The sequence below is a fragment of the Scylla paramamosain genome, chromosome 4, assembly GCF_035594125.1.
Source record: "Scylla paramamosain isolate STU-SP2022 chromosome 4, ASM3559412v1, whole genome shotgun sequence".
NCBI classification, from domain to species: Eukaryota; Metazoa; Arthropoda; class Malacostraca; order Decapoda; family Portunidae; genus Scylla; species Scylla paramamosain.
In genome coordinates, this window is record NC_087154.1 from 29,524,934 (window position 1) to 29,542,343 (window position 17,410).

Sequence of the window (17,410 nt, forward strand, 5' to 3'; positions counted from 1 at the left end):
ACATACCTTAGGAGCTGACTAGCAGTTTTCATCTCATGTAAACGGTGTAGCGCTGGGCGAGGTATTTCTCATTGCATTGTGCAAACTTCGTCTGCCATGTTTACATGTTATTTACACCGAGGACTCCCGAGGCAGCTGTGCTGCTGCTGCCGTTCTTGTGGACTTCACGAATTACTTAAAGGAATAAAAAAAATATATTGTTTTTAACTAAAAGTATATAACAAAATTACTTATCAGTTAATGAAACTATAAATTAGCATTATTACTTTTTTATATACATATATCGCAGAGATCGCAATCGGGATTCGGCAATTAATAACTCCGTCTCCTTCAACCTGAGATTTAATATTTTCACTTTATTTTGAAGCAATCCCGTGTTCTTGCAGATTCAAATTCTGCATGCACTTTTAAAATGTTATGGAGCCGAAATGTGAATCACGCGTGATTTTACAGAATCGCTGCCAGTCTCTCTCTCTCTCTCTCTCTCTCTCTCATACACCCACAAACATTCCTTAGAGCTTTATTTAATCTCTCTCTCTCTCTCTCTCTCTCTCTCTCTCTCTCTCTCTCTCTCTCTCTCTCTCTCTCTCTCTCTATATATATATATATATATATATATATATATATATATATATATATATATATATATATATATATATATAAACAAAATGAGTGCATACAGTGCAGACAAATCTTTGACATTATAATTTATTATAAATACAATGTTCCAGTCCCTGCAGTTCTACATCCTTCTTGCTAAATTATTTATTACAAATACAATGTTTAAATCTCTGCAATTTAACAGGCTTCTCGATATAAAATAAATAAATAAATAAATAAAAATTGTAATCAACATTTTTCAAGGAAAAATGAACATTTGTGAAAATACATGTATAGGACACTAATCCTAATTGCAGAAACTAGAACTTATGACAAGTTTATAATATAGTTCTTTCAGCCTACAGCTATCAAATGTTCACTATTTAATAGAAAGAGCTCATCAGTAAAAGTGATGTATAATTTCCTCCTTGTCTTACTGGTCTCCAATACACCCAGTTAAAAAATAGCACCTGAGAGGGATTCAAGACAATATCAGTGGCCTTACAGGCAGTCTTACAGTGATTGGATGGAATCATTGTTATTGAACTTTTACCTTCACCCTGCATGAGGACAATGTTTGCAAACTCTGTTAGGGGTAGAGGGTATGAGCCAGATCTTGGTCCATCAATAAATAAATATCTGTGAAGAGATACTTCTGTCTCCTGAGGAATAAAGTACACCCGAGGAAACGCTTTACGAACAAAGTGTAGTGTTTCTAACTTATTTATTTTCCACTCAATATGAATATCATCCTTAGGTAAATGTAATCCCCAATCATGTGTACCTAAATTAAGTTCTTTATTTCCTGATGAAAGCCGAAATGATCCAGAATTAATTTCTTCACTGATGTCTACCATATTTAAAATACTTTTAACAGTTACAATATTATGCATGGCATCTGAAATCACCACTAGCTTTCCACTGTTATAATATACACTAGAAAAACTGTTCAAACTTTCTGTATACACTGGTGAATTTTCACCTTCACATGGTGAGCAGTCTATATTTAACTGATCAAAAAAAGCATTCTTGATCAAGCACTCCTCAGAATACCACTGGCTAAGGTGAGGGTACCTCTCAAGTACTGGTAAAGTAATGTATCGAAGAGAAGTTAAAAATGGATATATCATGTCTTGAATGTTTCGCATGACCAGCTTCTTGGATGGGTTGTGGAGGTATATGAATGCCAAACATAAGATGCTGATAGTTGTTGCAATGGCACACAATTTAAATGCTGCTGAAGCAATGACACGCACTTTCCACACTTTTGCAAACCCTTTCTTTTTGCTACAATTCTCATCTCGTTGTGTCCTTTGGCATGACTGCTGTTCTTTGTATTCTTCTTCATAAATGACAGAAGTAAATATATGGTCAATGTCAGCATTTGGAAGACCTAAATCTTTCCCAGTCCTCCAAATTTCTCTTATGAAAGTTAACTTTCCACTATCCATGGTAAATTATGTGTTACTATTATAATTTGTATGCCATTCACAATTTACTGTCTCTTATTCATATTTACTCATTACTATTTTTCTGATTATTTCATTAATTAGTGTCAGAAGTATGGATAAGATGAATACTTTGTCATAAGTGCTCTTGTTGACTCCAACAATTCTGCAAAGAAAGATAAACAAAATGTTAATAGCTATAAGGTAAGATATGGGAAAGAAATGTACTGTAAAATGTTACATATATATATATATATATATATATATATATATATATATATATATATATATATATATATATATATATATATATATATATATATATATATATATATATATATATATATTAAGGGTGTATATGGGCAGGAGTCTTTCTCTAATACATATCTCATTGAATGCGATAGCTAGTTGAGCATTTATTATTTTTCTTAAGATATTTTCCTTATATCTTATGATTGTCTTATATTCTTTTTTAATTTGGCAAAGTCATACAGCCAATTAAAAAAGAATATAAGACAATCATAAGATATAAGGAAAATATCTTAAGAAAAATAATAAATGCTCAACTAGCTATCACATTCAATGAGATTATATATATATATATATATATATATATATATATATATATATATATATATATATATATATATATAATGTCTATAACAAGATCATCAAACAAAGTCCATATTAAACATAGGTAGTGGTCCATTGGTGTAGGGCTCACAGCACTCTGCTCCCAGCTGAAGTGGAGCTGTATTTGAAGTCCAGATTAGATGGAGACACTATGAGCTTGTCTCCTTTCTTGTTGTGACCCAGGGAGTCGTGACCTTGTAGCTAAACAGGAATGAAAAGCTGCCAGTCTTTACTCCCTGTATATACATTCCATTCATTCTTGGCTTGCAATTGGCTCCTAAACTATTTTCATAACCTCATAACTGACTGGATGTTGGCCTGTAATCTTATTGTGACTGGTTCATGGCTCAGTCTTCTGTTTAGCTCATACACTGATCTCCTAACACTAAACATTTAACTTCTCTTCCCTTTATCTCTCTTATTTTGTGCAATGCTGTATTTGGTTTCTTGACCATTGGACAGAGAATGATAGATTAGATAGATTATGAATGTGTTATATGGATTTATGAAAAATAAATCCACTTCAAATATGTATATTGAGGAACATATGAGAATGGGCAAAAGAAATGCTGAAAAACCTTTTCCTTTGTTTTATTGAATATGAAAGGCTTTTGACAAAGTGCAGCACCAAAAACTTTCCAATCTATCAAGGAACACAAAAACTGATGTTAAGTTCTTAAGACTTCTCATAAACTTGTATCGGAATCATAAGACAACAGTAGACACTTAGATGAAATCAGACAGGAAAGACACCAAAAGAGGCATTGGACCCAGCTGTGTGTCCTCCCCAATTACCTTGTCCTATTATGGAGAGATAATTCTCAGGACCATCCAAGGCTATGAGAACAAAGAGGTTGGAGGGGTAAATGTAAGCAATATTAGAAAGGCAGACGACATGGTGCTGATAGCAGACATGGAAGGGAAATTAGAAAACTTAGCAAATGAGGTTAAGAGAAATAGAGTGAGATATGGCTTAAAACTTAATATTAAGAAAAATGAAAGCATGGTAAAGAGAAAGAGAGTGAGATATGGCTTAAAACTTAATATTAAGAAAAATGAAACAATGGTAATATAAAAAAAAAAATGAGATTCTTCCATGTAACACAAACATAAACAACACAAATATTAAACAAGTAAACACCTTCAGCTAGCTGGGAAATACTGTCAAAGCAGATGGCCCCTGAATCAAGAAAAGGATTGGAATTACAAAAGCCAGTCTCCAGAAAATGAGGATACTCCTAAACAATCTAAACCTAAACAAGGCAACCAGAATGAAAGTACTTGAAACATACAGGTGGTCATCCCTAGCATACGTATGTGAGACATGGACATTAAACAAAGAGGCTAGGGATAGACTAGAGGTTTTTGAAATGCAGGCAATACAAAAAATGTCCAGAATACCTTGGACAGCAAAAGAAAAAAATATCAGCAAGTATTACAACAAACAAACATATATAAAGAAAAGGCAACTAAAGTTTTTGGGACACACTGCTAGAAAGCACAAAATTAACCTGCTGTCATTATAGATGAGAGAGAGAGAGAGAGAGAGAGAGAGAGAGAGAGAGAGAGAGAGAGAGAGAGAGAGAGAGAGAGAGAGAGAGAGAGAGAGAGAGAGAGAGAGAGAGAGAGAGAGAGAGAGAGAGAGAGAGAGAGAGAGAGAGAGAGAGAGAGAGAGAGAGAGAGAGAGAGAGAGAGAGAGAGAGAGAGAGAGAGAGAGAGAGAGAGAGAGAGAGAGAGAGAGAGAGAGAGAGAGAGAGAGAGAGAGAGAGAGAGAGAGAGAGAGAGAGAGAGAGAGAGAGAGAGAGAGAGAGAGAGAGAGAGACAAGTTAATACACAGGATCCCTGAGAGCAACAACCTGGCATGCGGACCTTCCCACTTCATCCCCATGACTGAAAATCAAAGAAGGTCAAGGGACACGATCACCCAAGTCACATAACACGACACTTCAGTGAGGTAAGAAACATGTTATAACAAGGTTGAAAAATGAGAGAAAATAATCAAGATAAAAAAAATCTGGAAACAACAATGTTATCAAGTTTAAGATTAGGTGCACAGGAAATGTAGTAAGCTACATTTTATCCCAAGGCATAGATCCAGGACAGCAGTGGACTGGCATGGTGAGGGTGGCCACATCCACACAGCCACTACTGACTTGCCCCAATAGCTGGAGATAAGGAGCTGCTTACTACCCTTCCATTTTGCCTTACTTAAATCTGATAACACCATCTTGTTCAGGAAGATTTTCTTTATAATCTACCATTATTTTTATTTAAGGTATCACAACAATCTCATGAAAAAGCAGCATAGAACAGTATAAACATTTTTAACTGTGACTTAAACTTGCACTTTCTAAATTACTTCCTCTTAAGACATTTGTAACCTATGATTCTTCTGTCTAATGATAATGATAATAATAATAATAATAATAATAATAATAATAATAATAATAATAATAATAATAATAATAATAATAATGCACAAAAATAAGGAGATAATGGGGGAGACTAGTTAAACTTTTTTATGGAGAAGCCAACATTTATGCTAAGCATGAGTAAGGCTGACTGAGTTATGACCAATCAGTAACCACATCACAAGAGCCACTGTCCAATAAGCAATGAGGTTACAAAAGTATCTTTGGCTCCTGTTGCAAGCTAGGAAGAAATGGACTCTCACTGTAACATAGTGGAAAAGAGCTAGGGTTGTACTGTGCTCACATGATGTTCAGTAGAAACTGAACTGAGATATCCCAAAGATAACACTCAGAAACTTCAATGAGTTCTCATAATGTCTGATGAGTCTTCACCAAAGAAGTGTAATGTAAATACTAATCACCTGCTGTGTCTGGATGGTTAGTGGATCACCAGAATAAGCATGAGTGTTGGGTTCCTTTGTCAGTCTCTTTCCATTTGTACAATGCTGTTGCACCTGTGTTTATTATAATAATGATGACATTGCCAGTAGGAGATTCCTGGGGAGATCCAACATTATCTTGTTCCAATGTATTTCACTAAGAATATGTGTGGAGTGATTTTGCCTAACCAAATCAAATGAGACATCTGAGCTGAAGAGCAGTGACAGTGTAGTGAAAGGTGGATACAGACTGTTGGTCATGAAGAAGTAAGCAAACAGATAATATACTTAAAGTGTACCCTGGTTCACTTGTCCACTTAAATTTATGTGCAAATATCTGTTTACCACAATGTGTTACTTCATTAATTTATAAATGTCTTTTTTTTTTTCTTTTAAAGATTATAAATGACAAAAATGTGCTCAAATTTCATCATAGATTTATTTATTTATTCATTAAAGACATTTGGTTTTATTAAAAAATACTGTTCATAATGTAAGTTTGTTAGAGAACATTTCTTAAGATCACTGTATACTGTTACTGTTTCTCGCCTTTTTTTTTGTTTTCTTTTTTTTAGTATTGAGAAGAATCTCCTCTCAAGAAAAGGTTGCACTGACACTGGCCAACCCACCCTGTGTCTTCCTCCCTTTATCTCCATATCCTGCTAATATCACATCTTCCAACTACCACAGTCTTCCATATGTTATGTACAACCTTCTGATGAAACAATTAAGGATATATGGAAATCAAACAAACTAACCCTACTATGAGTCTGTACATTCCCTAACTGATAATAGGATAATTAGGTTAATTCTACATTTGTTTACTCATTTCAATTCTCATAAAACTTTAAATATCTACAGAGCGAAATATTTAAGGACTCTACATGTGGAGGATGCAGCTTAATGAAATAATATCAGTATTACTATCTGTTGCCTATCAATGATAAATATAGACTGAATACTAAACAAGAAGAGATCCACTCTATGATATTAGCAAGAAGAATGCGGCAAGAGGACACCCATTAAGAACATGACAGCAGGGATTATGGAGATTATCTTACCCTATTGATGTCTAGACAATGGCTGTTTATTTCACTGTAAATTACAACACTATCAATTCATGATGTACTATACAATGAAAGGATCAGCAGTGATATTAATGAGCTGAATGAATCTAAACCTAACCTAACCTAGCCCTCAGATGAAAATGGCAATGTTATTTCAGTAATATCCAGTGACATCAATTAAGTTAACAGAAGCAGCAGCAAAGGCATTGTTAAAACAATAATATGACTCCAAGGAAAATATCGAAATACGGCTTCTTTTATGCACATGAAGCTCTCTCTCTTATCTTAACAATTGATATCTTTTTTACATATTTAATCTTATTAAATATTCCTTTTATCTCTAAATAGCTGTGTAATTCGCTTCGATCAAGAGGATGTTGCTTACCGAAATAACATGCAAATGCTTAATGATTATACAACTTACATGAAAAAGGAAATTTACCTTCAATCACTGCAGGTAATTGCCAAAGCTGTTCCTCGGGTTGACTCCTTTCCAGCCACTGGTAAGGTTTCTCTCACTGGATGGATGGAATAAAGTTTCCCTTTCTTATATTCTAAGTACAGCTCATCCCACACATTGCACCTCTCCTTTGTGATGCAACACGCTGAACTGTAATGAATTTGCTAGGCGAGTAATGAATACAGTAAAAACAGATACTTTCAGAGAATTCTTTTGATATGATCTTGATCTTCATCTTGACAGTAAAGGTGACTCAGGATCATTCCGAAGCCAGGCCTTTGGATCGGCAACTCTTGTATAAGGGAAAAAAAAAGAGAAACGAACAGCGTCCTCTATCCTAATTGTTCCTACATCTAGCACGCCACATTCTCTCCAGAAACTCTTTCACCGCTTCAATCATCCTTTCATTCGCCTCTCTACACAATCCCAGCAACAACACCATCCATTCCTTTCCTGTCTTCTCTACTCTTTCATTCCTATCATGCCCTAACTCAGTCAGTATCACTTGCATCATCTCATTCCTGTCTCTGGCATACTTCACACACTCCAGCACCACATGTTCCACCGTCTCATCCTCTCCCATGTCACACATCTGGCACACTTTGCTGCGGGAATCAGACCATCTGTAATTCCTTGCATTCACATCCATACACTGTGCCCTCGCTCGGAAGAGAAGATCAGCACCCAGGCTTCCATCATGCCACCTTTCATACCTCGGGACCCCTTTCTCCTTGTACCATTCCAGGGTCTTCTTTCTTTCCAGCTCATTCTCCCATTCATTCAGTCCCACACATTTCACTTCCTTGTCTATCTCATTCTTCCATTTTCTGATATCCCAATCAGCTCCCACTCTGCCTCCTCTTGTTACCACCCATTCACGCTCATTTTGATTCCTCCCAGCCATTCTTATCGCCCACACAACTTGCAATCCATTCCTGTCTGTCATTCTCATGCACCTCTTCCTCCATTTGCTTCCACTTTCATTCCACAGGTACACCTTCCTTGCTATTCTTGCATCATCCATTCTTTCAAGCCTAATCTTGTACCTAAGTGTGGCTTTTGTGAGTCTTTCCCTAAAGGTGCTCCATCCCATATCACCTCTCAAGGCTTCAACTGCTGTGCACCTCGGTGCAGTCAGTGCCATCCTTGCTACTCTGTTCTGGCCCACTTCTAACTTATCAATTTCACTTTCATTCCATGCAATCACATCCATACCATACATTATACTTGGCACAGCCACACTCTTCCACACTTCTCTCAACACATCATACTTACTTGCTCTCATCCTTGCTGCGCTTCCCATTCGACCTACCCACTGGTTTACCATACTTATCTCTTCATTCTTTGCCTTTCCATTCCCACTAGGACTCATCCATATCCCTAAGTACTTGTAATCTTGCACCTGTTTCAACTCATTCTCTCCAAGTCTCCATACCACATTACTTTCATCCTCTGACCTATTCACATTCATTACCTTGCTTTTCTCACTGCTAAACCTTACTCCAAAATCTTTTTCATACCCATCCACAACATCCAACAAAATTTGAAGCTCATCTGCCAATTCACTCATAACAACTACGTCATCTGCATAAAGAAGCACACATACTTTATCATTCCCCACACTTACCCCTACATTCATTCTTCTCATCCTGGCTGCTAGCTCCTCTGTATACAGGCTAAAAAGGATTGGTGACAATATACAGCCTTGCCTAACTCTTCTCTCACTCTTCACCCAGTCTGTTTCTATGTCTCCTAGTCTGTATCTAGCTCTTGTGTCCACATACATACTTTGCAGTATGTTAACTATCTTTGCACTCAATCCAATCTTTTCTAAGACTCTACCTAGCATTTCTCTGTTCACTCTATCTTGTTCTGTATCCAGAAAATCTAGGTACAATTTACCCCCATCCTTCTTTTTCTTCTCAATCATTTCATTCACCACAAACATATTGCCCTCAGCTCTCCTAACCACACGAAAACCATTCTGTTCTTCGCCCAGCTCTCTCAATCCATTTACAGTCTCTCATTCAACACTGCACTGAAAACTTTACCTATTGTATTCACTAATGCAATGGGCCTGTAGTTCTTCAGTTCATTCTTACTCTTAAATCCTCCCTTATGCAACAGGCACACTTGGCTCTCATTCCACTTTCTTGGCACCCTCTCTTCATCCCACACTCGGTTGAATAATTCAGTCATTCTACCTATCACTACCTCCCCACCATTCTTACAGAACTCATATGGTATATCATCTGGACCTGCTGCCTTGCTATTCTTCTGCCTTCTCACACACCTCTCCACTTCCTCCCTACTGCTTCTTTCATCCAGTTCATCTGCATTCTTCCTTTCCAGTGTCACACATCCTTCTCTCACACTAAACATCTCACCTACTCCACCTACTTCTTCCCAGAACCCTTTGATTGCTTCCCTGATTCCCTCCTTCTCTGTTATAACTAACCACTTTCAGACTCTCCACACCAACACTGCCTGACATATTCTCACCTCTCATGAACTTGTACCATTCACGGCCACCTTCCATACCTTTCTCCCTTAAAGACTGAATCACACTCCTTTCACTCTTCACTGTAGCATTCATTACCATTCATCTTGTTAACCTCTGCTGCTTCACATACGCTGCCCATGCATTCTGATACTCATCCTCTGCCTCATCGCTTTCATTCCTCTTTTTCCTTAGCCATCTACTCTGTCTACTCATTCTCTTTCGCTCCTTCCTGGCCGCTCTGATTTCATCATTTCATCATGGTTTACATACATTCTTTCTTCTACCTACTCTCACAAACCCTATCTGGTTCTCAGCAATTCTATCTTGATCTTGATCTCAATGTTAAAGGTAGCCTGGAATTGTTCCTGAGCATGGAAGTATTGTCATGAAGCCTCCATGCTCTTTAACCTTTGGAACAGCAACTCCTGTAGGAAGGAAAAAAAAAAAAGAAATGAGAACAAGCAGGATAAAAGGTATCCTCCACACTAATTGTCCCTACATCTGGCACACCACATTTTCTTCAGGAACTCTTTCACTTCCTCAATCATCCACACAGTCCCAGTAGCATCAGCACCATCCATCTTCCTGTCTTCTCCACTCTTTCATTATTATTATGCCCTAACTCACTCAGAATTACTTGTATCATCTTTATCCTGTCTCTCTCATATTTTTACACTCCAGCATCACATGCTCCACTATCTCATCCTCTCCCATGTCATATATCTGGCACACTTTGCTGCGGGACTCAGAGCATCTGTAATTCCTTGCATTCACTTCCATGCACCGTGCCATAGCTCGGAAGAGATCATCACCCAGACTTCCATCTTGCCAGCTTTCATACATTGGGGCCTCTTTCTCCTTATACCATTCTAGAGTGCTCTTTTGTTCCATCTCATTCTTCCATTCATTCAGTACCATACACTTCACTTCTCTGTCTATCTTAGTCTTCCACACTTTTTTTACATCCCATTCAGTTCCCACTCTGTCTCATGCCTACCCATACACACTTATTTTTATTCTTACCACCCATTCTAATCTGCCACACAACTTGTAATCCACTCCTATCTGTCATTCACATGCACCTCTTACTCCATTTATTACCACTTTCATTCCACAGATACACTTTTTTTTTTTTTGCTATTCTTACATTATCAATTCTCTCAAGTACTTAAGTGTTGCTTTTGTAATTCATTTCCTAAATGTGCTCCATTCCATATCACCTCTCAAAGCTTCCACTGTATGCCTAGGTGGTTTCAGTGCCATCCTTGCTACTCTAATCTGTTCCACTTCTAACTTATTATTTTTACTTTCATTTCATGCAATCACATCTATATTATACATTCTACTTGGCACAGCCACACTTCTCCACACTTCTCTCAGCACATCATACTTACTTGCTCCCAGTCAACCTACCCACTGGTTCAATATGCTTACCTTTTCACACCCATTCAGACTCATCCACATCCCTAAGTATTTATATTCTTGTGCCTGTTGCAACTCATTCTCTCCAAGTCTTCATACTGCATTTCTTTCATCCTATGACCTATCATTACCTTGCTCTTTTCACTACTAAACCTCACTCCAAAGTCTCTACTATACCCATCCACAACATCTAACAAGCCTTTGAGCTCTTTTGCTGACTCAGTCATAACCATCATATTATAAGCATAATATAACAACATGCATATCTAATTATTTCCCACTCTTAACCCTGCATTTATTCCTCTCATCCTGACTGCTGCTTCTTCTGTACAAAGGTCAAATAGGATTGGTAATAATATGCATCCTTGCTGAACTCCTCTTTCACTTTTCAGCGAATTTGTTTCTATACTCCCAAGTCTGTACTTAGCTTTTGTCTACATACATACTCCTCACTAAATTTACTATCTTTTAACTTAACCCAGTCTTTTCTAAAACCCTATCTAGCATTTCTCTGTTTACCTTATCATATGTTTTTTTCTATATCTAGAAAACTTAGATGAAGTTTACCTCCATCATTTTTCTTTTTGTCATCTCATTCACAACAAACAAATTAGCCTCAGCTCTTTTATCCACACAGAATTCGTTTTCTTCCACTAGCACTCTGGTAATCTCAATCCACTTGGACAGTCATTCATTTAGCACTGCACTAAAGACTTTGTCTACTGTATTCACTAAAACTATTGGCCTGTAATTCTTCAGCTCATTCTACCTCTTGCATCCTCTCTTATGAAAAAGAGTCATCTTACATTCATTCCATTAACTTGGTACTCTCTCTTCATCCCACACTTGTTTGAGTAATTCAGTCATTCTCTCAGTCACCACCTCACCACTATTCTTGTAGAACTCATACAGTACATCATCTGGTCTTGCTGCCTTTTCACATACCTCTCAACTTCCTCCCTGTTGCTTCTTTCATCCAGTTCATCTGCATTCTTCCTTTTCAATGTCACACATTTTTCTCTCATATCAAACATCTCACTTACACCATCCACTTCTTCCTAAAACTTTTTGATTGGCTTACTGATTCCTTCCTTCTCTGTTGTAACTAAAATATTCACTTTCAGGCTCTCGACACCAACACTGCCTGACATTCTCACCTCTCATGAACTTATGGCATTCATGGCCACTTTCCTTGCCTTTCTCCCTCAACATGTGACACATCTCCAGCATATTGGTTTCTGCAATGGGCAGTCACAGTATATGTAAACCTAGAAAGATAATGATTTCCTTGATGTAAATATTCTTTACTCTTCATCAATATTTTAAAGTGGACACTATTAATGGAAAAAAATGTGTTATATTTTAAAAGAAAGGTAATTTCAAATATACAGGGTGTAACATGAGTTTTTGTAGGTATTGCTACAAGTGAAAGTACATGTTACTTGAAGTCAAATATGATCTATATGCATTTTGGTGTTATTTAGCCGTGGTGTAAAATTCAAGTGTGGGCTGGTGACAGATGCAACGGCTGGGGCAGGCAAGTAACCATGACAGAATGTGCAGGGAAGAGTCAGGAGTGAGGATAGCCAGTCACATGTAGTTTCCCTCTGAGACTGTGACAATAAATATGTTCAGATTGCATTGCACAATTTAAAGTAATGTTAAGTGTGTGAACATGGTGTTTCTCTGCCATGATTACCCACCTGGCCTGGCCATTGTATCTATTGCCAGGCTACACATTAATTTCACACCATGGCTAAACAACACCTCAAAATGCATATGAGCATAGTTAATTTTTGACTTGGAGAAACCTGTACTTTCACCTCTGGCAATATCAGAAGAAACTGGTGTTACAAACTGTAGATCCAATTGTAGGATATCCGGAATTTCTTTGCAATCTTATCAGTGAAGTGAATGGAAATGAAAAATTAAGAAAAAACTCATACTGATGACATCAGTTTAAAAGAAATATATGAATATGGATTTTTTAGTATGAAGAGTTGAAAAAGTGTATTGCTATTGCGGTCTATACCGATTTTTTATTGATTTAGTTTTATGATGCTGCAACTGCAGTCTATGTGAGAGAAATTTACTCAGGATTATGTGACGGTTCATGTTCAGAACAAATATGGAGAAGGAAGTATTTCCATTAAAATTTAAAGAACAGAAAGGAACTTACAGCACAGCTCTAAAGTTAATTTTACAATGAACAAATCTTAGAATAAAAACTTGGTTGTCTTGTTGGCATTATGGCATTATGGATGAATACTGCCAAAAGAATCAGTGACAAATGTCAATGGCAAGAACTAGTACAGGAGGCTGTAGAACAAAGGTGTTGAATAGTTGAAGGGATATCAGGTGGTGATGGCATGCATATAGTTCCACCTGCTGTAGAGGGTGTTGAAGTTTAAAAAATAAATGATTTGTTGACAAATTGCTAGAACAAATTTGACAGACAGCCCAATGGTGCACTCCCATGACTACAGACAACATTAACATTAAGCCTCCTACAATTATACTTGACTTAAAAGGAGAGTTCTGATCATATAAAGAAATAAAAAAAAAAAATCTTGGCTTGCTTCCCCAGTCTGTTACATGCTCCCAGAACCACCAATGGGGTTACAGGATCATTTTATATGAAGATGAATCAGATGAAGATGAAGATCAGAATGAATGAAGATGAAGAATCAGAAGATGAATTTTGTACTGGTAATCTTTTCATGGAAAAAAATATGTTCCTGGCACAGAAGACTGAAAGGTTTCCTGCATTTTTATTGCTCTCATACTTCCTAAAGCTTTTCTTATCCATCAGAGTAAACAAATCACACTATCATGCAAATGTGCTTTATTTTTTTATATATAATTACATGACTTACTTGAAAGGCAATATATAAAATATAAATCCCATATATTTTAAGGTACATACTTTACAATTCATCTGTACAACAGTAAATGTTTCAGATCAGTGTTACTTAAGATTAACTTAAAATCATACTTAACAATGATATGATGAGAGTTCTCTTCTTGACAACACCTGACAACTTAATCAGGAACCTGTATGTGAGCTTATTAGAAATGACCCTTAAAAATCACAATATCACATTAGTTAAAGCCTCAACATAGTAGTCTTATAGTTCCATTATCAGCTCCAAGAAGCATCAGTCGGTTGAGGGGTAGGACTGCCATGGTGGTGAGAACACCCCTGAAAGTGTCTGATCGTAGTCTAGTGGAGGAGAATGAGGCAGTGGGTGAGATGGAGGTGTGGACTCCAATTCTGTTAGCTGTGGTGCCAGTGATGACCTCATCCTCATATAGGCTTATCAGATGTACTGGCTCAGTTGGACCCCTGCAGCATCAACAAGATATTAAAAACAATTCAATCAAGCAGTAATTAGAATATAGCAGCTTCCATATATGTGACTTCAAGTCACATTGTGGAGTAATATTAGACTGGTTATATGAATGAGGCTAAGGTGAAGATTCTGGAATCAAGTGATCAGAAACATGCTGAGATCTTGCAAACTGCATTCATCTCCCAATGTGGTGAGAGGATGAGAATGGCAGGCTGAAACATGTTAATTACTATGAAATAAAAAGATGGAACACTATTGAGATGAGTAAGGTAACATTTCAAGACACTTATCCATCAATTTTTGACCACTGCTTTCACCCTTATATGGGACTGGCATTTCAGTAGGCATTTTTTTTTATTAGATTTTTGTTGCCCTTGGCCAGTGTCCTTCCTACATAAAAAAAAAAAAAAAAAAAAAAAAAAAAAAAAAAAAAACATGAAATGGGTTTCTGAGGAGAAAACTATAAATGAAAATTGATGGACAAACAACAAATAATTGTGCAGCTCAGCTATCTGTCAACATAAGACAGTGGCTTACTTATGCAATAAGGAACCTACATTTTAAAATAATACTGATGATAAATAATCTTCAATTATGGTATCCCTACAAACTTTATTCTGATATGCTTCATATTTATTAACTGTGATAAAAAAAAAGTATGTTAAAGCAAAAGAAATAACCCAAAACATGTACCAGAACTAAAGAACACAATAAATAATTGGTGGATGTTAAGTGCACACACTTTACAGAAAGTTAAAGTTCTCATAATCAAACTAATGCTAATTAAATCTATAATGGATGAACTAAGGACATTTCCCTACTCATTTCCCAGTGATAGCTGATAACAAAAATGCCTGTTTTTAAGCAGTCATGGTATGATGGTGATTCATTCCTTTATATCTTGAAAACATTGTCTTTTGAACTTATAATACTATTAGTTATATCTAATCTATAATAAAACTCCTGGACTTCAGGTGATTTTCCACATTAATACTTGTTATGTTTAAAATATGCAAATGCTGTATATGGCTGGAACAAGTGGAAAGGTGTATAGGCAAGTGTATGCCCTGTAAGGCTATAAAATAAAAATGCTGAAAGTAGTTGAAGTGGATGGGATTGGAATGTAAATATAGGCAATACAAGTGCAGACAAAAGAGTTGACATATGAAGTGCTTGCAGGAGGAATGAGGGTAGTTTAGAAGATCAATGTGTTCAAGAAGAATTCTTTTGATCAGGGTGAAAATGTTCACTTAAATTACCTGAGAGTGAATTTGAGCTTGGTATCATCAGTACTCCACACAGACATGGTTTGGTCAAGAGCTGAACTAATGAAGGTGCTGTTGCGATGCCATTTCATGCATAACACCTGAAACAAGTTATTATTTTCCATCATTCAAGATAACTACATACATATGATGAATAAACTGTATATAAATATATCATGAAATTAATGGCATAACAATAAAAAAAACTAGTAAGTCCTAATACCTCTCCTTCGTGTGGTTTCCACGTTGAAAGAAGATGTCCTGTGCGTATATCAAGGACGGATATCACCCCTGAGGAGTGCGCTACAGCCACCAGGTGGCCATCCCCACTTGAGTCAATACAACGTACTAACCCTGCACCTCCCACAGACACCTGTGAAATAAACAAATTTATTATCTTCTCTGGTCTCTTAAAAAATGTTATGAAAATCATATTCTCTCTCTCTCTCACACACACACACACACACACACACCTGACATCCACCTGATTGCTTTATATCGGATTTTTTTGGACTATGAAAAATTAGACTGATGAGAGACTTTAGAAGCACAAGAGGGCATGACATGAAGGTGAAGAAGGGTGTGTGTAGATTAAGAAGAACAGTTTCCTGCAAAGGACTGCAGGAATCTGGAATGAGCTGCAAAAATTAGGAAATGCAATAACTGTACGTGATTTTAAGGAAAAACTGGATAAGAGTAGATATTGAGACAGGACAGCAGAAGCTTAGACTCCTCTAGTAAACACTGGAATATGCAAAGTTGTGTGGCCCTGGCCCCTTCACCTAAAATACCATATCAAGAAATTGGAAAGAACACAATGAATGATAAACCAAGAATGTACCAAAATTAAGCATGATGTAGTTAAGTATGATAAAAGACTAAAAATAGAAATACCATCACATGAAAAAACAGAGGGAAAACCTATTATAAGTTAATGAATGGAATTAAAAAAAAAAAAAAAAAAAAAAAAAGTAAGCAGGAGAGATCTCTTATTGTGGGGACAAAGAAAGCTTGGATATTTCAGAGGATATGAAAAAGTCAAAGAAAGGATGAACAGCTGGGTGAGCTGACTGCCTCAGCCTAAGTTACCTAACCAAGTTGCTTGTTGGTATTCAAGTTTTGCGATTCTTGGGCTTCACCGAGGGTTTCACCTAAATTCTTACCATTCCAACTTTTGTGCATTATTTCTATAAGATTCGCACTTTCATTGCATGTGGATAATGCATTCCTACCTTTGGCATCACAAATAACACAAATAAATACATACATGCTATGTATTATACATATACTCATTTCCATTTACAGTTTACATACCTGAACATACAAATTCTTTATGTGGATAAACCACTTGTTAACCACAACACTAGTCATGCTGATTTGCATGCGAGAAAGGGGTAGAGGAAGGCTGATGACAGTGCTGCCACATTGTGAAAAACACACAAACAAATGAGAGAAGTCTCATTACTGTGGTGGATATGATGATACTGCACTGCCAAATCACTCCAGATGTAAGGACAAAACACACATATGCACAAAGTTTTAGATGCAATGGGACTACACTGCCAAATTGCCAGATTTGAGCACACACACACACACACACACACACACAAACAACACACACACACACACACACACACACACACACAGTTTTAGATGTGATGGCACTGCACCATCGCACTGCCAGATGTGAGGACAAAACACAGGTCTGGGCCATGCAGCTGGAATAAATAAGTATTTTTCCAGTGTTTTCAATACCTCCAATTTTGTGATTCTCAAGTTTAGGATTATGCCTTTGGAAGAAAGCAATT

General features: G+C 36.8%; 3 protein-coding genes across 3 annotated transcripts in view; all 3 read right to left on the reverse strand.

Moving 5' to 3' along the window:
• The window catches only part of LOC135099949 (nonsense-mediated mRNA decay factor SMG7-like), a 28,045-nt gene extending 27,873 nt beyond the window's left edge, over positions 1-172 (reverse strand). Inside the window, exon 1 of the mRNA XM_064002682.1 lies at positions 7-172. Within this exon, the coding sequence (XP_063858752.1) occupies positions 7-32 (26 nt within the window). The 5' untranslated portion in view covers positions 33-172. The remainder of the gene's footprint in view (positions 1-6) is intronic.
• A 522-nt stretch (positions 173-694) lies between these two features.
• Positions 695-7,301, reverse strand: LOC135099951 (uncharacterized). Its single transcript, XM_064002686.1, has 2 exons — positions 7,042-7,301; positions 695-2,214 (listed from the first exon to the last, which is right to left on the reverse strand). Exon 2 carries the CDS (start codon positions 2,049-2,051, stop codon positions 984-986), a length of 1,068 nt encoding a protein of 355 aa, XP_063858756.1. The 5' UTR covers positions 2,052-2,214; positions 7,042-7,301; the 3' UTR covers positions 695-983.
• Positions 7,302-13,814: 6,513 nt separating this feature from the next.
• LOC135099952 (WD repeat-containing protein 81-like) overlaps positions 13,815-17,410 on the reverse strand; it is a 35,905-nt gene continuing 32,309 nt past the window's right edge. The window contains 3 exon segments of the mRNA XM_064002687.1: positions 13,815-14,330; positions 15,597-15,703; positions 15,826-15,975. Coding sequence (XP_063858757.1) covers positions 14,099-14,330; positions 15,597-15,703; positions 15,826-15,975 — 489 coding nt within the window. The 3' untranslated portion in view covers positions 13,815-14,098.

Excerpts from the sequence above, each read along its gene's own strand:
- LOC135099951 (XM_064002686.1), bottom strand. The coding sequence starts at position 2,051 with ATGGATAGTGGAAAGTTAACTTTCATAAGAGAAATTTGGAGGACTGGG.